The following is a 12,917-nucleotide window of genomic DNA, read 5'->3' as shown; positions in this document are numbered from 1 at the left end:
ATGTTACTTTTAAGTTAAATCTTTTGATGCACAGAGAATTCCCAGCCTTGCTCATTTAAAGAAGGACAGACTTGGTGTATAACCTAATGGTTCAGTCTTGTGGATTACTGTCTTTTTGGTACTGGCGTATGATTTAAGGCATAATCTGTGAAATCTAGATGATATTGATGAAATAAGACTCCTACCTCAATAGTTCATGGAATATTAAGAGACTTAGTAGTGTGTCTAATGTTCTTCAAAAGAATAAAATCCTCACTTGGAGAGTGTCAAATATATTTTGGGGACTGACTTACACAAGTTTCCCTGTAGGACTCTGTTAAACATATTTTTGACTGACCCTTACTATTTACAAAGACTAGATCATTCTACCTTTTTAGGGCAAAATAGTATCTGTTAATGTAAGGAACATCTGTATTATTTAACTCTTTTGTGGACATGAATTTCTACCAAAATGTTCTTTGCAAAGTAACAGAGATCTCTTTTCAACAATCTTATTTCAGAAAGCATTATCAGACAGAAGCGTGTCAAGGACTTATTAATCTACTGGTCCTTAGTAAGATTGAGAGGCTGGAGCAGTTTTTCAGTTTTATGGAGACCATGTTTAATCTCAAATGTGAGTTTGGGACTGCATGGCAGCATTGTATGTTTCTTATTCAGAACCATTGAGGAGGCTCTATTTTTAAACATACTAGTCCTCCACTATTTCAGTTTTTCTAAACCATGTTGATTTTTCCTTTCCAAAATTAGCCTTCTGTCTTCATGACAAAAAAAAAGAAAAGATTATTGCTATAAAGATGGAGGAAAAGGTGTAATTTTACTTAGCCTTAAAAGTATCTGTCATTGTTCAAATGTATTTTCTGTAACAGAAACCTATTTGGAATGTTTTTCTTTTTTCCTTATAAATTGTAATTCCTGGAATACTGCTGCTTTAAAAAAGTCTCACAGTCAGACTGTCTGATCTAACCATTGAATATTGTAAATACACTTGTCTTATCTCTCAATAAAAGGGTACTTTTCTATTAATTGCTTGTTGTCTTAGTGAGCTGGGCTCCTACGACAGAATTCCATGGACTGGATGACTCAAACAACAGACATTTATTTATTACAGTTATTGATGCTAAGAAGACCAAAATCAAGGTGCTAGCAGATTCACTTCCTGCTGAGGACCCTTTCTCTTGCTGGCTGCCTTCTCATTGGCTCCTCACATGGGAGAGAAAGGCTCTGGTCTCTCTTCCTCTTCTTACAAGGACACTAATCCCATCATGGAGGGCCCTACCTTTGTGCCTGCAACTAAACCTAATTACCTCTCAAGGCCCCATCTCCCAAGTACTATCATACTGGGTATCAGGGCTTCAATAAGAATTTTGGAGGGGTACACTTTAAGTCCATAACAGTGGTCAAATGTATCATTATGAGATTCTAAAAATTGATTTAGCGTTATACAATAATCCACCCTTTTTCTAATGTAATTTAATTTTTTTTTATAAAATGGTCATCAAATCTTCCATTTCCAAGTTGTATAAATGTAATCAACTAGAAGTAAACTTCGGGTAAACCAAAAAAGTAGGCAGTAAATTTAGAAATGAGTCGAGCAATGCTTAAATATTTTTTCCTCAAGGTAGAAGTAATATACACTTGGATTATTTAAGTATTTGTGACTTAAAACCACTTAACATCTGCAGTGTTTTGCTCACAGATTTTGATAAGGCCAAAAAAAAAAACCTTGCCAAGTCTACCACTTAAGTTAAGGTCCCCAATAAATGTTTGTTGAATCCAATTAAACTGTAAGTCTTGACTATTGTCCCATGAACTCGAAGTCTTGAATCTGTTATTAAATATCCAGCATATCTTTCTAACTTTGTCCTCGGGGCTGAAAGGTTCCAACCTCGGCCCTTTTGCTACCTGTATCCATGTAGGAGGTTGTACACAGAAGCAGCATGCCCCAGAATCCTTAAGACTCACTGACACACTTCCATAACCTTACCTTTACTGCCTCTCAAGACATGATTAAAAGGTCACCTCTATTCACCTTTTTTGACCCACTAGGCGAGTGGTTCTCAACCTTCTGGCCCTTTAAATACAGTTCCTCATGTTGTGACCCAACCATAAAATTATTTTCGTTGCTACTTCATAACTGTAATGTTGCTACTGTTATGAATCATAATGTAAATATCTGATATGCAGGATGGTTTCAGGCGACCCTTGTGAAAGGGTCGTTTGACTGCCAAAGGGGTCGTGACCCACAGGTTGAGAACCACTACACTAGGCCAAAACAGCTGGTCCTCTCATAGAACTTTCTGCTTATTTTTGTCTTTATTTGGTTATGGAAAAGAGATTCTTGTGGTTTAAGTAAAAGGACAGTGGTAAAGACATTGGCCAATGAATGGAGAATTTTATTTTATACTAGAGACCCGGTGCACAAAAATTTGTGCACTCAGGGGGGCGGGGGGGCTCTCAGCCCGGCCTGTGCCCTCTTGCAGTCTGGGACCCCTCGGGGGATGTCCATCTGCTGGCTTAGGCCCGCCCCCTGGGGGATCCGGCCCAAGCTGGCAGTCAGACATCCCTCTGGCAGCCCGAGAGCCCTTGGGGGATGTCCACTTGCCAGCGGGGAGCAGGCCTAAGCTGCAGTCAGACATCCTCAGCGCTGCTGAGGAGGCAGGAGAGGCTCCTACCACCACCGCTGTGCTGGCAGCCATCAGCCTGGCTTGTGGCTGAGCAGAGCCCCCCCTGTGGGAGTGCACTGACCACCAGGGGGCAGCTCCTGTATTGAGTGTTTGCCCCCTGGTGGTCAGTGTGTGTCATAGTGACCAGTCATTCCCAGTCTTTCTGCTGTTAGGGTCAATTTGCATATTACCCTTTTATTATATAGGATAGCAGGCCGCCTCAGTGTCCCTAAAGCCCCTCCTAAAATTGGTAGGCCTTGGGAAAATGACCCCTTTCACCTTTTTGTGAAACAACTGGCCTGTGGGACAAACTGACCTTGGCACAGAATCAGGCCAAAGGAGGAGCTCAAACCCAATGATGTCATTCATACTATTTCAAATTCCTCTCTATTCTTTCATCAAAGAAGCAATTTGGGTATGTTCGTATTATAATAGCCATATTGCCCAGGTAACCTAACCCAAGATAGGGGCTGTTTTCTATGTGGACACAATAACCACTGACCTTGTAAGAATGCAGTTTCAACAACAGTTATTGTTAAAATGGGGCCTGAGCACCCTGGAGTCAACTAGAAAAATTCAGATAACATCAGCTATGCAGGCAAAATGGTCTCATTGAATATGCCTATTCAAAAGGCTTAGGATCCAATTTGTTCAAATGCCCACTGCCTGGTCAGCAGAATAAATGTCAGCAGAATAAAACTGAGTGGTTAAATCCATCAACTTTTTTTTTTTTAATCAAATTTCTTAGCCCATCTCTAGGTTTAGACCTGTAAAAATCTTAAAATTTTGTGATTTAACAAAAACATCTTATTGGCAGTCAATGCCCTTTTAGAACAAACACATTCTGGCATGCTACTTTTGATAAGACTACAATATTGATAATCTGTCAAAGCTATTCTCTTCACTTGTGCATATTATCCCGAAAATGGCAGCATTGACGTCAAACATCTGCCTGTGAACTCGTTAGCTAAACTGTTATTAACAAACTGCATTCATTTACTTTCCTTTAAAATTGGAAATTCAAAACAGTTTTAGTGGCAACTCATTTTCCTGTTCCCCTTTATTAAACCTTTGTGTGTCTTTGGTGTGGAGAGAGGAAAAGGGCATTTTACTTGTTTGTTAGGTAACCTAGTAATTGGGTTTCATTTAAGAGTTCATTTAAATCATAAACACATGCATACTTCTATTTAGTTTATTGTTCTTTTTTTGGAAGTTGCTACAATCCCTTGAAATTAAATCCTAATATTTAAAGAAATATTTATATTTTGTCCAGTTTGGGTGTTAACCTTTTAGTCTTTAATTTTTTTTAATCTTTCCCCTCTCTTAAGACAGTGGAAAACATTACAAGCTTTGACTCTTTCTTGTTGATTCTTTAAAGCGAGTAAATATTCCTCAAGTTTCTACTTTCTGTATTCCATTCACATTTACTAACCAAGCTCCAGTTTTCTTGTCTGCACATAACCATGAAGTCTAAATAACAAGTATTAACAACAAATCTTTGTATTAACAACAAAGATTTGCAGGTAGCATCAGCCCCTCAAATTTCAAGCCCCAAGCAAACTCATCTGTTCTCTCCCCATGTTCCAATATTTCTACTGCTAGCCATTTTCCCAGCCACACAGACTCTAACGTTTACCTTTTATCACTTCTCATAGCCTCTAAAGCTTTACTACTCAAAATGTCCAATGATCAGTAGAGCAGCAGATATCAGCATCCCCTGGAAGTTCATTAGAAAAGCAGAATTTCAGGCCCGGCCCCACCCATACTAAATCAGAATCTGCATTTTAGCAAAACTCCCAGGTGGTTTATTAATACCTGAGAACAACTGGTATAATTTTTAGAAGAAAGGGACCATCTCTCTTATCCACTGTATCTTAGCATAGGTGGGCACTCAGGTCCTTGTTCAATATCTGTCTATATATGTAACTTTCAACTGCATATTAACATACTTTGGATCCTATCCTCTTGCCTTCAATGCATTCCTTTTTGCAGATCTCTTCTGCATCATCCATGTATCCTTTCCACTGATCATCTCCATCAGCATACATGTCCCGCAAATGGTCTCTTAGTTGTCATCAGAAAAACCAACAAACTGGACTGATTTGAGCAAGAGGACTTCATTATGAAGACCCTACAGGTGGTAACACCATCTTGGAATCTGCTATTAGTGTTGTAGGCAGTATTTCCCCCACCAATTCAAGCTTACTACAACCCCACTGTAACAGTGTTTCTCATGACCTCACTTGCTTTCATCCTATATCCAGATTGCTCATCTAGGTGAGTATATCTGATTGGTGAAGCCGGAATCATGTGCCCACATCCTACCTGATAGGGAGGCTGGGAAAGTGAGGATCTGGCACTTTCAGCTTCTACAATAGAAAAAAAAAGTCTCTGCTTCCCACCAAGAGTCCCAATTCCATAATTCATAATTTAGAAAATTTTAGGAATTCCCTAAAAGTGAAAGGGTTCAGATATTAATGAGGCCCCCCAAAATAACACTTCCACCACACTCAAGTATCTCATCTTTTAAAGAGATTCATTTTTCCTTTCCCCCTTTTAGTGAAATTCCTGAAAGAAGTTGTCCAAGCTTGTCTTTATGTCCTCATATCTTATTCACTTCCATCCCAATCCAATCTAGTTTATGTCCTCAAAAACAAATCCAGTATACACTTCTCAGCTCTCATCTAGTTTGACCTTTCAACACAATGGATAGTTTTCTGGATTCCTTGTCTCCTGGAATTTCTCCTTTCTTTCTGATTGCTTCACCTCAACTTCCTTACTGACTCTCCCTCTGCTCATTCTCTGCATATTTATTTTCATAGCTCTATCTCTGCCTCTCTTCTTTAACTTCATTCACTCCCTAAGTGTTATCATTCAATCCCAATCTTTTTCCTGCCTTAAAATTCATAGAATTCTTAAAATTCTGAAATCTGGTAATTCCTGCCTTCAGAAAAATATTGATAGGTTGATGACCTCTTTGCTGAACTCTATAGAGTTTTGTATTTCCAGTTGCCTACTTCCCCCTTCTACTTGGATGTCTAACATACATTTTAATTTTAATATGCCCAAAAGACAGCTCTTAAGTTCCCTCTCTGAACTGCTTCCTTAAGAAGTCTCTCTAGCTTCAATATATGGTTTCATCATCCACCCAGTGTTTAAGCCAAAAACCTAAGAATCATCCTTGATTTATTTTTGTCATACTCTCATATCCCACCAAGCTCTATTTTCTACCTCCAACCTGCACCCCAAATTCATGTACAGGTCTTCATTCCCTGCAAGGACCATCCGAGCCTAAACCATCATCATCCCTTGGTTATAACCATGTTCCCAAATGAACTGGGCCATTTCTTCCTCTCCAATCTCATTTCAAAGGGGGGTGGCATTACTCACACAACTTTCACTTCATTGGTTTCCTTCCTATTCCTCAAATGAGCCTAGTTCTTTCCCATCCCGAGATTTTTCTTTACTTTCTTATGCATATAATACAAATTCTCACTCCAACTTATCCCATCTCTGATTCCACCTGAACCTTCCAGACCCCTCCCTCTATTTTTACCTTCCTACCATTTACTTTACCTCATCATGTTGCTTACTTTTACTTCATAATGCATTTAAAACATCCTGTAATTACCTTGTTTACCTGTTTACTAGTTTAGAGTGTTTCTCCCCTGACTAGAAGGTAAGCTTGATTAAAGCAGAGACTGTGTCTCTTTGATGCCTGGCTGTGTCCCTTGAATTAAAAGGAGGCATGTCTAATGCATCGCAGGCATTCGAGAAAATGAATAACCGATGTCAAATTCCATTGAGATTCCCTAACCTTTTCATTTCTGCCGAAATGATTCATCATTCGTCATCGGTGATAGCTTGTAGCTAGTTACCCAAACAAGTTTTCTTACTTTATTCATTTAGTGTTGCTTGTGCCAAAACTTAATCATTTTCTTTGGTGATGATGATGATAAAGAAGAAGATGATGATGATGATGACCATGATGATGATGATACGCTGAGAAGTTAGTGGGAAAAATGGACAATAAGGCTGGTATTTTCAGAATATCTCCCAGTTGGTGTGGTCAGTACCTGAACACACGGTGTCCACCCATCAATCATTTCTCTACTTCCTGCAATTGAACCTTCCTGGAGGAGTCATCAGATCCTCTCACTCTGGAAGACTGACATGAAGTCCCCGGGGACTCCCTAATTCTCCTGAAGCCTCAAGGAGGGGCCCTTGATGCGAAGGCTTTAAAAGCCTCCCCTTCAAAACAAGCTTGGAAAACTCACAGGTAAAGTTATAGTTATCGCGGGTTCTGGAAAGGAGCAGAGCATGAAGGCAAGTAATGGTTTTACTTACTTAACTTTTAAACTATTTTATAAAACGCTTCAGAGCTGTTTACCTATTAAGTATTACTGTATACTTAATAAGCATTTTAGAGGATATTTAAATAATACTCCTTAACATATTAGACTCATTTGATATTACTAAGAAAAAAAATTCACTTATTCACACATAATATATAATTTTTTTAAAAGAGAACTCTCGTGGATTAAAAGGCAGACTGGGGACCCCTGCCCCCATTCTGAGTATTAAAAGAGATTCTGAGCAAAAAGTAAGGGGTTGGTAACTGTCCGGGCGTCAAGAAAGAAAGCAGAAGATCCTACAGGCACAGAAATGACTTTCTTTGATTGGTGGTTTCTTGCAGGGATTCCGAAGTCTGGCGGCAACAACCCTGGCTCTTTTCCTGGTGTTTTCTCTCATGGGAAATTCCAGCAGTGCCCCACAGGTAAGCAAACGCAAAAGAAAGACAGAAAGAAAATCAAGCTCCTGAATGTTCTTTCCTTCTTCTTTTCTCTTTCTTTCCCTCCCTCTCCTATTTTTCTTTTCTACGTTTGTTTCTTCACCCTCCTCTCCTTCCTTCCTTTCTTTTTGTTTTTCTAATAGAGGGCTGCGCAGCAATGTCTTATTAACTGCTTTTCTCTTTTCGGGTTGTAGAGACTCTTGGAGAGAAGGAACTGGACTCCTCAAGCTATGCTTTACCTGAAGGGCGCACGTACGTTCCAAATGCTTTGCTCTTCCTTGGGGGCGGTGCATGGGTCCATGGAATAGATGGAGAGCTGCGGGGAGGGGATAATATCAAGTTTGTTACCTTCAGGAATCGAGGTCAAGGTCATCCCGGTCTCAGTTAATCAAGGGAAAGGGACGACATTGGGGTAGGGTGGGGACTGCTATTGGCAGGGGAAGACTCTGAAATCCTGATCCTAATAAGGGTTGCTGGCTCTTGCCACAAAGGACGACTCTGGGGCTACCTGGGGAACATCGCACTGGCTGGGGGACCAGACCGGCGCTCCAAGGCCCACTCACGGCGTCGGGCGGGGCGCGCGGGGCGGGCGGGGGGCGCGCGACCTTCCTCCCGGTCTCTCCATTCTGGCCCAGCCGGGGGTGGCCCGCCGAGAGCCCGAAACCCCGCAGCCCGGCGCAGGTCCTGACCCGGGGCTTCCCTGCGGCGGCCGCCGCGTCCCCGCTTCCCCGCCCGGAGGCTGCGCGGCGCGGGGCGACTGCCGTTTAGCCCCGATCGCCCCGGGCCGGACGGGCGCTGAGTCCCGCTTCTCCCCTTTGCAGAGGGGCGCCGCTTCATCTCAGACCAGAGTCGGAAGAAGGAGCTCTCCGAGCGGCCGCCGCCGGGTGAGTGACCGGGGAGTGAACTGGGCTGGAGCGAGCGGACAGGGCGCACTCCACCGGCGCGGAAGGAGAGCGTCTCCCCGCGGGGAAGGGCCGCGCAGGGCAGCGGGAGAGCTTTCCCCGGGCCCAGCCCCAGGGGGCAGAGCTCAGAGCTGGGGGCTCACGACGCCCCGCCCTGGGCCGGGGCTGCCACTCCCAAGCTGGACTTGGTCACAGCTGCTCAAAGTGTCGCTCTGGCCACCCCGGTGTGCAGAAGACCCGGGGAGTTACCCAAGGCCTGGGGTTCAGCTCTGGGGGTTAGGAGGGGTAGGGGAAATTATACAGCTTCTCCCAAAATGTACTTCCCCGCCATGACAGGACCTTTACACAGTCTCCTCTTAAACATTGTATTATTATTGTTGTTGTTAAAACAGTGATTTACATAGAAACTTCAAATCTATGCCTCTTATGTTACTAGAAAGAGCTATCAAAATGTTCCAAACCAGAAACAGTTCAATGGAGGCTATAAAGAATGGTGCTAGGGACTGTTTTTTTTGTTTTGTTTTGTTTTTTTCATGATAAACCTTTCCATGCTACTGGATCATAAATCAATGAATTTTGGTAAAATTTAAAGACTGAAATGCTAAAATTAAAAAGTATATTTACTTTGCCCTGGCCAGTATGGTTCAATGGTTAGAGTGTCGGCCAGTGCACAGAAGGGTCTGGGTTCATTCCTGGTCAAGGACACCTACCTGGGTTGCAGTGCAACCCAACTGGGCCTCAAATCCATGTGTGTCTTGCCCACATCTCTCTCTCTCTCTCTCTCTCTCTCTCTCTCTCTCTCCCCCCCCCTCCCTTCCACTCTCTAAAAAAAAAGGAAATTTAAAAAGTATATTTATTTTGAAAAAAACAAACTGTGTTCACCACCTATAGGTGCTCAACAGGTATTCATTTACCTTTTTTGATATTGCAGTGTAATTAAGCTTATTTACTTTACCAAGGTAAGCCATGTTTTCATTTGCTCCCAAATTAAAAATAGTGGTTTGTGTTGAATCAGGATGTTTTGTCTTCTGTCAACTTGGACTTGAAATAATTTTGAATATTTAGCAGATATGCATTACTTCCGTCAAATAATTGCCTTATGTGTGACCAAGAATGTAGATGATCTTAAGTTGCTTTGGAAGGAATGACAGAAGAGGTTGTCCAGGCTCCAAGCAGGATCACATGTAAACTTTTCTGCCCAGATATCCCACATTAAGCTCTGAAGGGAGAAATTTCTCATGGGCTCCTTATCTTAATCCTCCTTGCTTTCATGAAATTCTGTGTCATCTATAGCTTACATTCTGTGATATACAACATAACCAATTGTAAGCAATGTCCACGGGAAGTGTGAAATGTTTCAATTTATAAAAATCAGTCTTCTGCGTAGGAACTCTTTGCTGAGGGATCACAAATCTATCTCATAGAGGTTTTTCTAGTGTCGTAGCATAATGGGATAGGATTAATCTATATGAATAGTTAAATACTAATAGGATCTTTATACATTTTTGTTTCTCCAGAAAGACGAAGTCCAAACGCCCGACTACTAACTCTCCTGGAGGCAGCAGCTCTACTATTGGCTTCCTTGCAGAAACCACAAGAAGGTACAAGTATAGTGACTTCTTTCAACTGCAGGACAGAGAGGCTTTGATTACTTTTTGGATTCTGTGTTGAGTGCAACAAAGTTGCCTTTATGAATTCAGGTGTTTTTAAAAAATAATTAACATTTCTCCCTCTTCCCCCCGAAATTCACAGAATGTTAATTATAAAGGCTAGTATATTTCTCATTAAAGTGAGTACTAAGAACATAAAACTATTTCCTTGGAGAGACTGGGGAATTTCATATGAATTACCCAGCCCATAGCCTATTGTAACCTTTATTTCTTTTAGAACTTTAGAACTGAAAGAGCTCAAAGTCCAACTTTATTATTCTACAGTTGAAAAACCTGAGGCCCAAAGAATTTTAAATAATCACAAATCCAATTGCTCACTATTAAAGGTTGAACCAAATGAAATTGCTGAAAACCAATTTTTCGTACACTTACAAACACAGCGGTTTCATATGGTTCACCCTAATAGATATAGGACAGTTCTGATTCTAAGCCTGTGTACTTTTCACTACATTGGACAGCTTATTCTAGGCCAGGATTAGGTGTAACCTTCAAATAGAGACATTCTGCCTGCGTAGCATTAAAACTACTAGTTGAATTAAGAAACATCTTGATAATGGATTAGCCACGGCTTTTGGAGTCTATAGCAGTACTTGGTTCAAATTCTGGATCTGCTGCATTACTACCCGGGTGACCCTGAGCTTAGTATCAATAGGTAGGATGGAATAATGCTATCTACGTGCAGGATTGCTAAGAACCAAATGAACAAGGTATATAAGTTTTATGACTATTAAAAATAGAGGTCATCGAAGCATCATAAATAGACCTGGACTTTTCCTTCTCAAAAATTATAATGATGCAGTATTTATGACATAATTTAAATGTTAAAATGTATAAAAAATACAGTGAGTAGTCTGGTGGTCAGGGCACAGGCGGCTGGCCCACAGCTCTGACGCTGTGCTCATGGAGAGTGAGGTGTGAAATGTGAGCTCTCCGATATGTCTCATACTGAGGAAAAAATTTAAAACTAAATCAAATCCTCTTTTTTTTTAAATTTTCAGTAGCAGAGTGCATGAGTTAACATAACTTAAGAGATTAAATATTTTTCCGGTGGTTCTCCCTTTTTTTTTTTTTAACCATGAAAGTATGTTCATTTTATATAATTTTTTTTTTCTTACAGCTGGAGAAGAAAACCTTGATCCAACCAGATTTCTGGACGACAGTCTGCTAAACTGGTGAAAATACACCAAATTGAATGCAGTTACAGTTCTGTTCTTGTTGAAGACATGAAGCATGTAAATAAAACTCGTGGACCCTTTTTGCTCCATTTGCGGTCTTAGGAACAGGCACAACTAGTTTAATTCTTCTAGAAGCAAAAGTGAGGTGGAGTTCCTAGCTGGGAATATCATTGCCTTTTATTATTATTATTATTATTAATTATTATTATTATTGCTTCAGGGCCTTCTGTCTTAGATCACCTTCTGTCTTACTCTCGAATTTTTTTAGATTATAAGACTGAATACTCCTGGTAGTGTTCTTTTTGTTACAACAGATACCCTCCTGATTTAATATTATTAGTTGTTGGTTTTCTCATCCTGTCACCCAACTTGCATTGTCTTGTCGTCACTCAGCAGGGACTCTCCTTCTCCTTGTCTCCCTTTCCCACGTCCGAGGAGGGTGGGGAGAAAGCATGGCAGGATGAGGAAGAGTAGAGTGTGATTCTCTTGGCAGTTCACCCAGATGTAAGTTATGCAGGGAAGGGGTGGGATGGACAGGAAGGAAGCCCTGTGATTGGAACACTCAGTGCCGTGGCTGGGAGAGGGATCTTCAGTGAGGCTGGAGAAGCTTGGAGCTCCCCCTTGTGCTCTCTGGGATCTGAATTCAGTTTAGAAACATGGATCTGAAAGTTACTGGAAAATCAGCAGATGAGACACCCTCTGTTCCTCTGTACCCCAGTTTTTTAGAGGTAACCCATTTTCCATGGCTAAACAGACTCCAAGACTGCTTACTCCAATGGACTAGAACGCTAGGCTTCTTTTGACATCAAAACATTATGTAAAGACACCCTGACAAAGCATGGTACAATGTCTAATTTACTTCTTTTTAAAGTCAACTTGGGTTCAATACTATCTGAAAAATATAGACACACATATACCTACAACACGCATAATGATATATTTATTTGTAAACACAATATGGCCAACTTGTTAATTATTTTTGACATAATTAATTGAAAGTTGTCATTGATAGATGTCATAACTAGAAAGTATTGTTAATTCTTATTGTCATCAATATATAGCCATTATTCAGTAGCTGAAGAATATCCTTATGTGAATGCCTGTAATTGGAATTACAATTTGACTGTGTTAAATAACCAAAACGCTGCTTATAAGGTTTGTCTGTAACTTGTTTCATAATTGAAAATGCAACTATATTCAAGTTAATGTAACATTGATCTCTGACAAAAAAATATGCTAGCATTAAAAAAATCTATGTGGCATCATAGTAGACACCTGTCATTAATTATGATTTGATTTTAAAGTGGATTTTCTAGACAGTGCATATATCCAGTTTATTGATAATTATTTACTCATCTGACATAGATTTGTACATATTGGCTATTTAAACATTATATCTATTCCCAGACCGTTTTAAAAACATGTTTATTGAGAGGAAAGGAGAGAGAGAGAGAGAGAGAGAGAGAGAGAGAACAAGAAACATCAATTTGTTGCCTCCCATATTCGCCCCAACCAGAGAGTTGGGGACCAAACCTACAACCTAGGAATGTGCCTGACTGGAAATCAAACCCTCAACCTTTTGGTGTATGGGATCAGGCTCCAACCAACTGAACTATACCGGCCAGGGCTATTCCCAAAACACTTTTTAAATCTATCTTATGAATAATAAAGACCATTATAAACTTATGAACAAAAATAGGTACAGAGGCAGTGCT

General features: G+C 40.6%; 1 protein-coding gene across 1 annotated transcript; it reads left to right on the top strand.

Annotated features, from left to right (window-relative positions):
* The first annotated feature begins 7,269 nt into the window (after positions 1-7,269).
* SPX (spexin hormone) lies at positions 7,270-12,469 on the top strand. Its single transcript, XM_006090683.3, has 5 exons — positions 7,270-7,440; positions 7,650-7,707; positions 8,277-8,339; positions 9,875-9,958; positions 11,145-12,469. Exons 1-5 carry the CDS (start codon positions 7,414-7,416, stop codon positions 11,201-11,203), a joined length of 291 nt encoding a protein of 96 aa, XP_006090745.2. The 5' UTR covers positions 7,270-7,413; the 3' UTR covers positions 11,204-12,469.
* The last annotated feature ends 448 nt before the right edge of the window (positions 12,470-12,917 follow it).

The sequence above is a fragment of the Myotis lucifugus genome, unplaced genomic scaffold, assembly GCF_000147115.1.
Source record: "Myotis lucifugus unplaced genomic scaffold, Myoluc2.0 scaffold_78, whole genome shotgun sequence".
Classification (NCBI taxonomy): domain Eukaryota; kingdom Metazoa; phylum Chordata; class Mammalia; order Chiroptera; family Vespertilionidae; genus Myotis; species Myotis lucifugus.
This window is presented reverse-complemented; position numbering and strand designations above follow the sequence as displayed.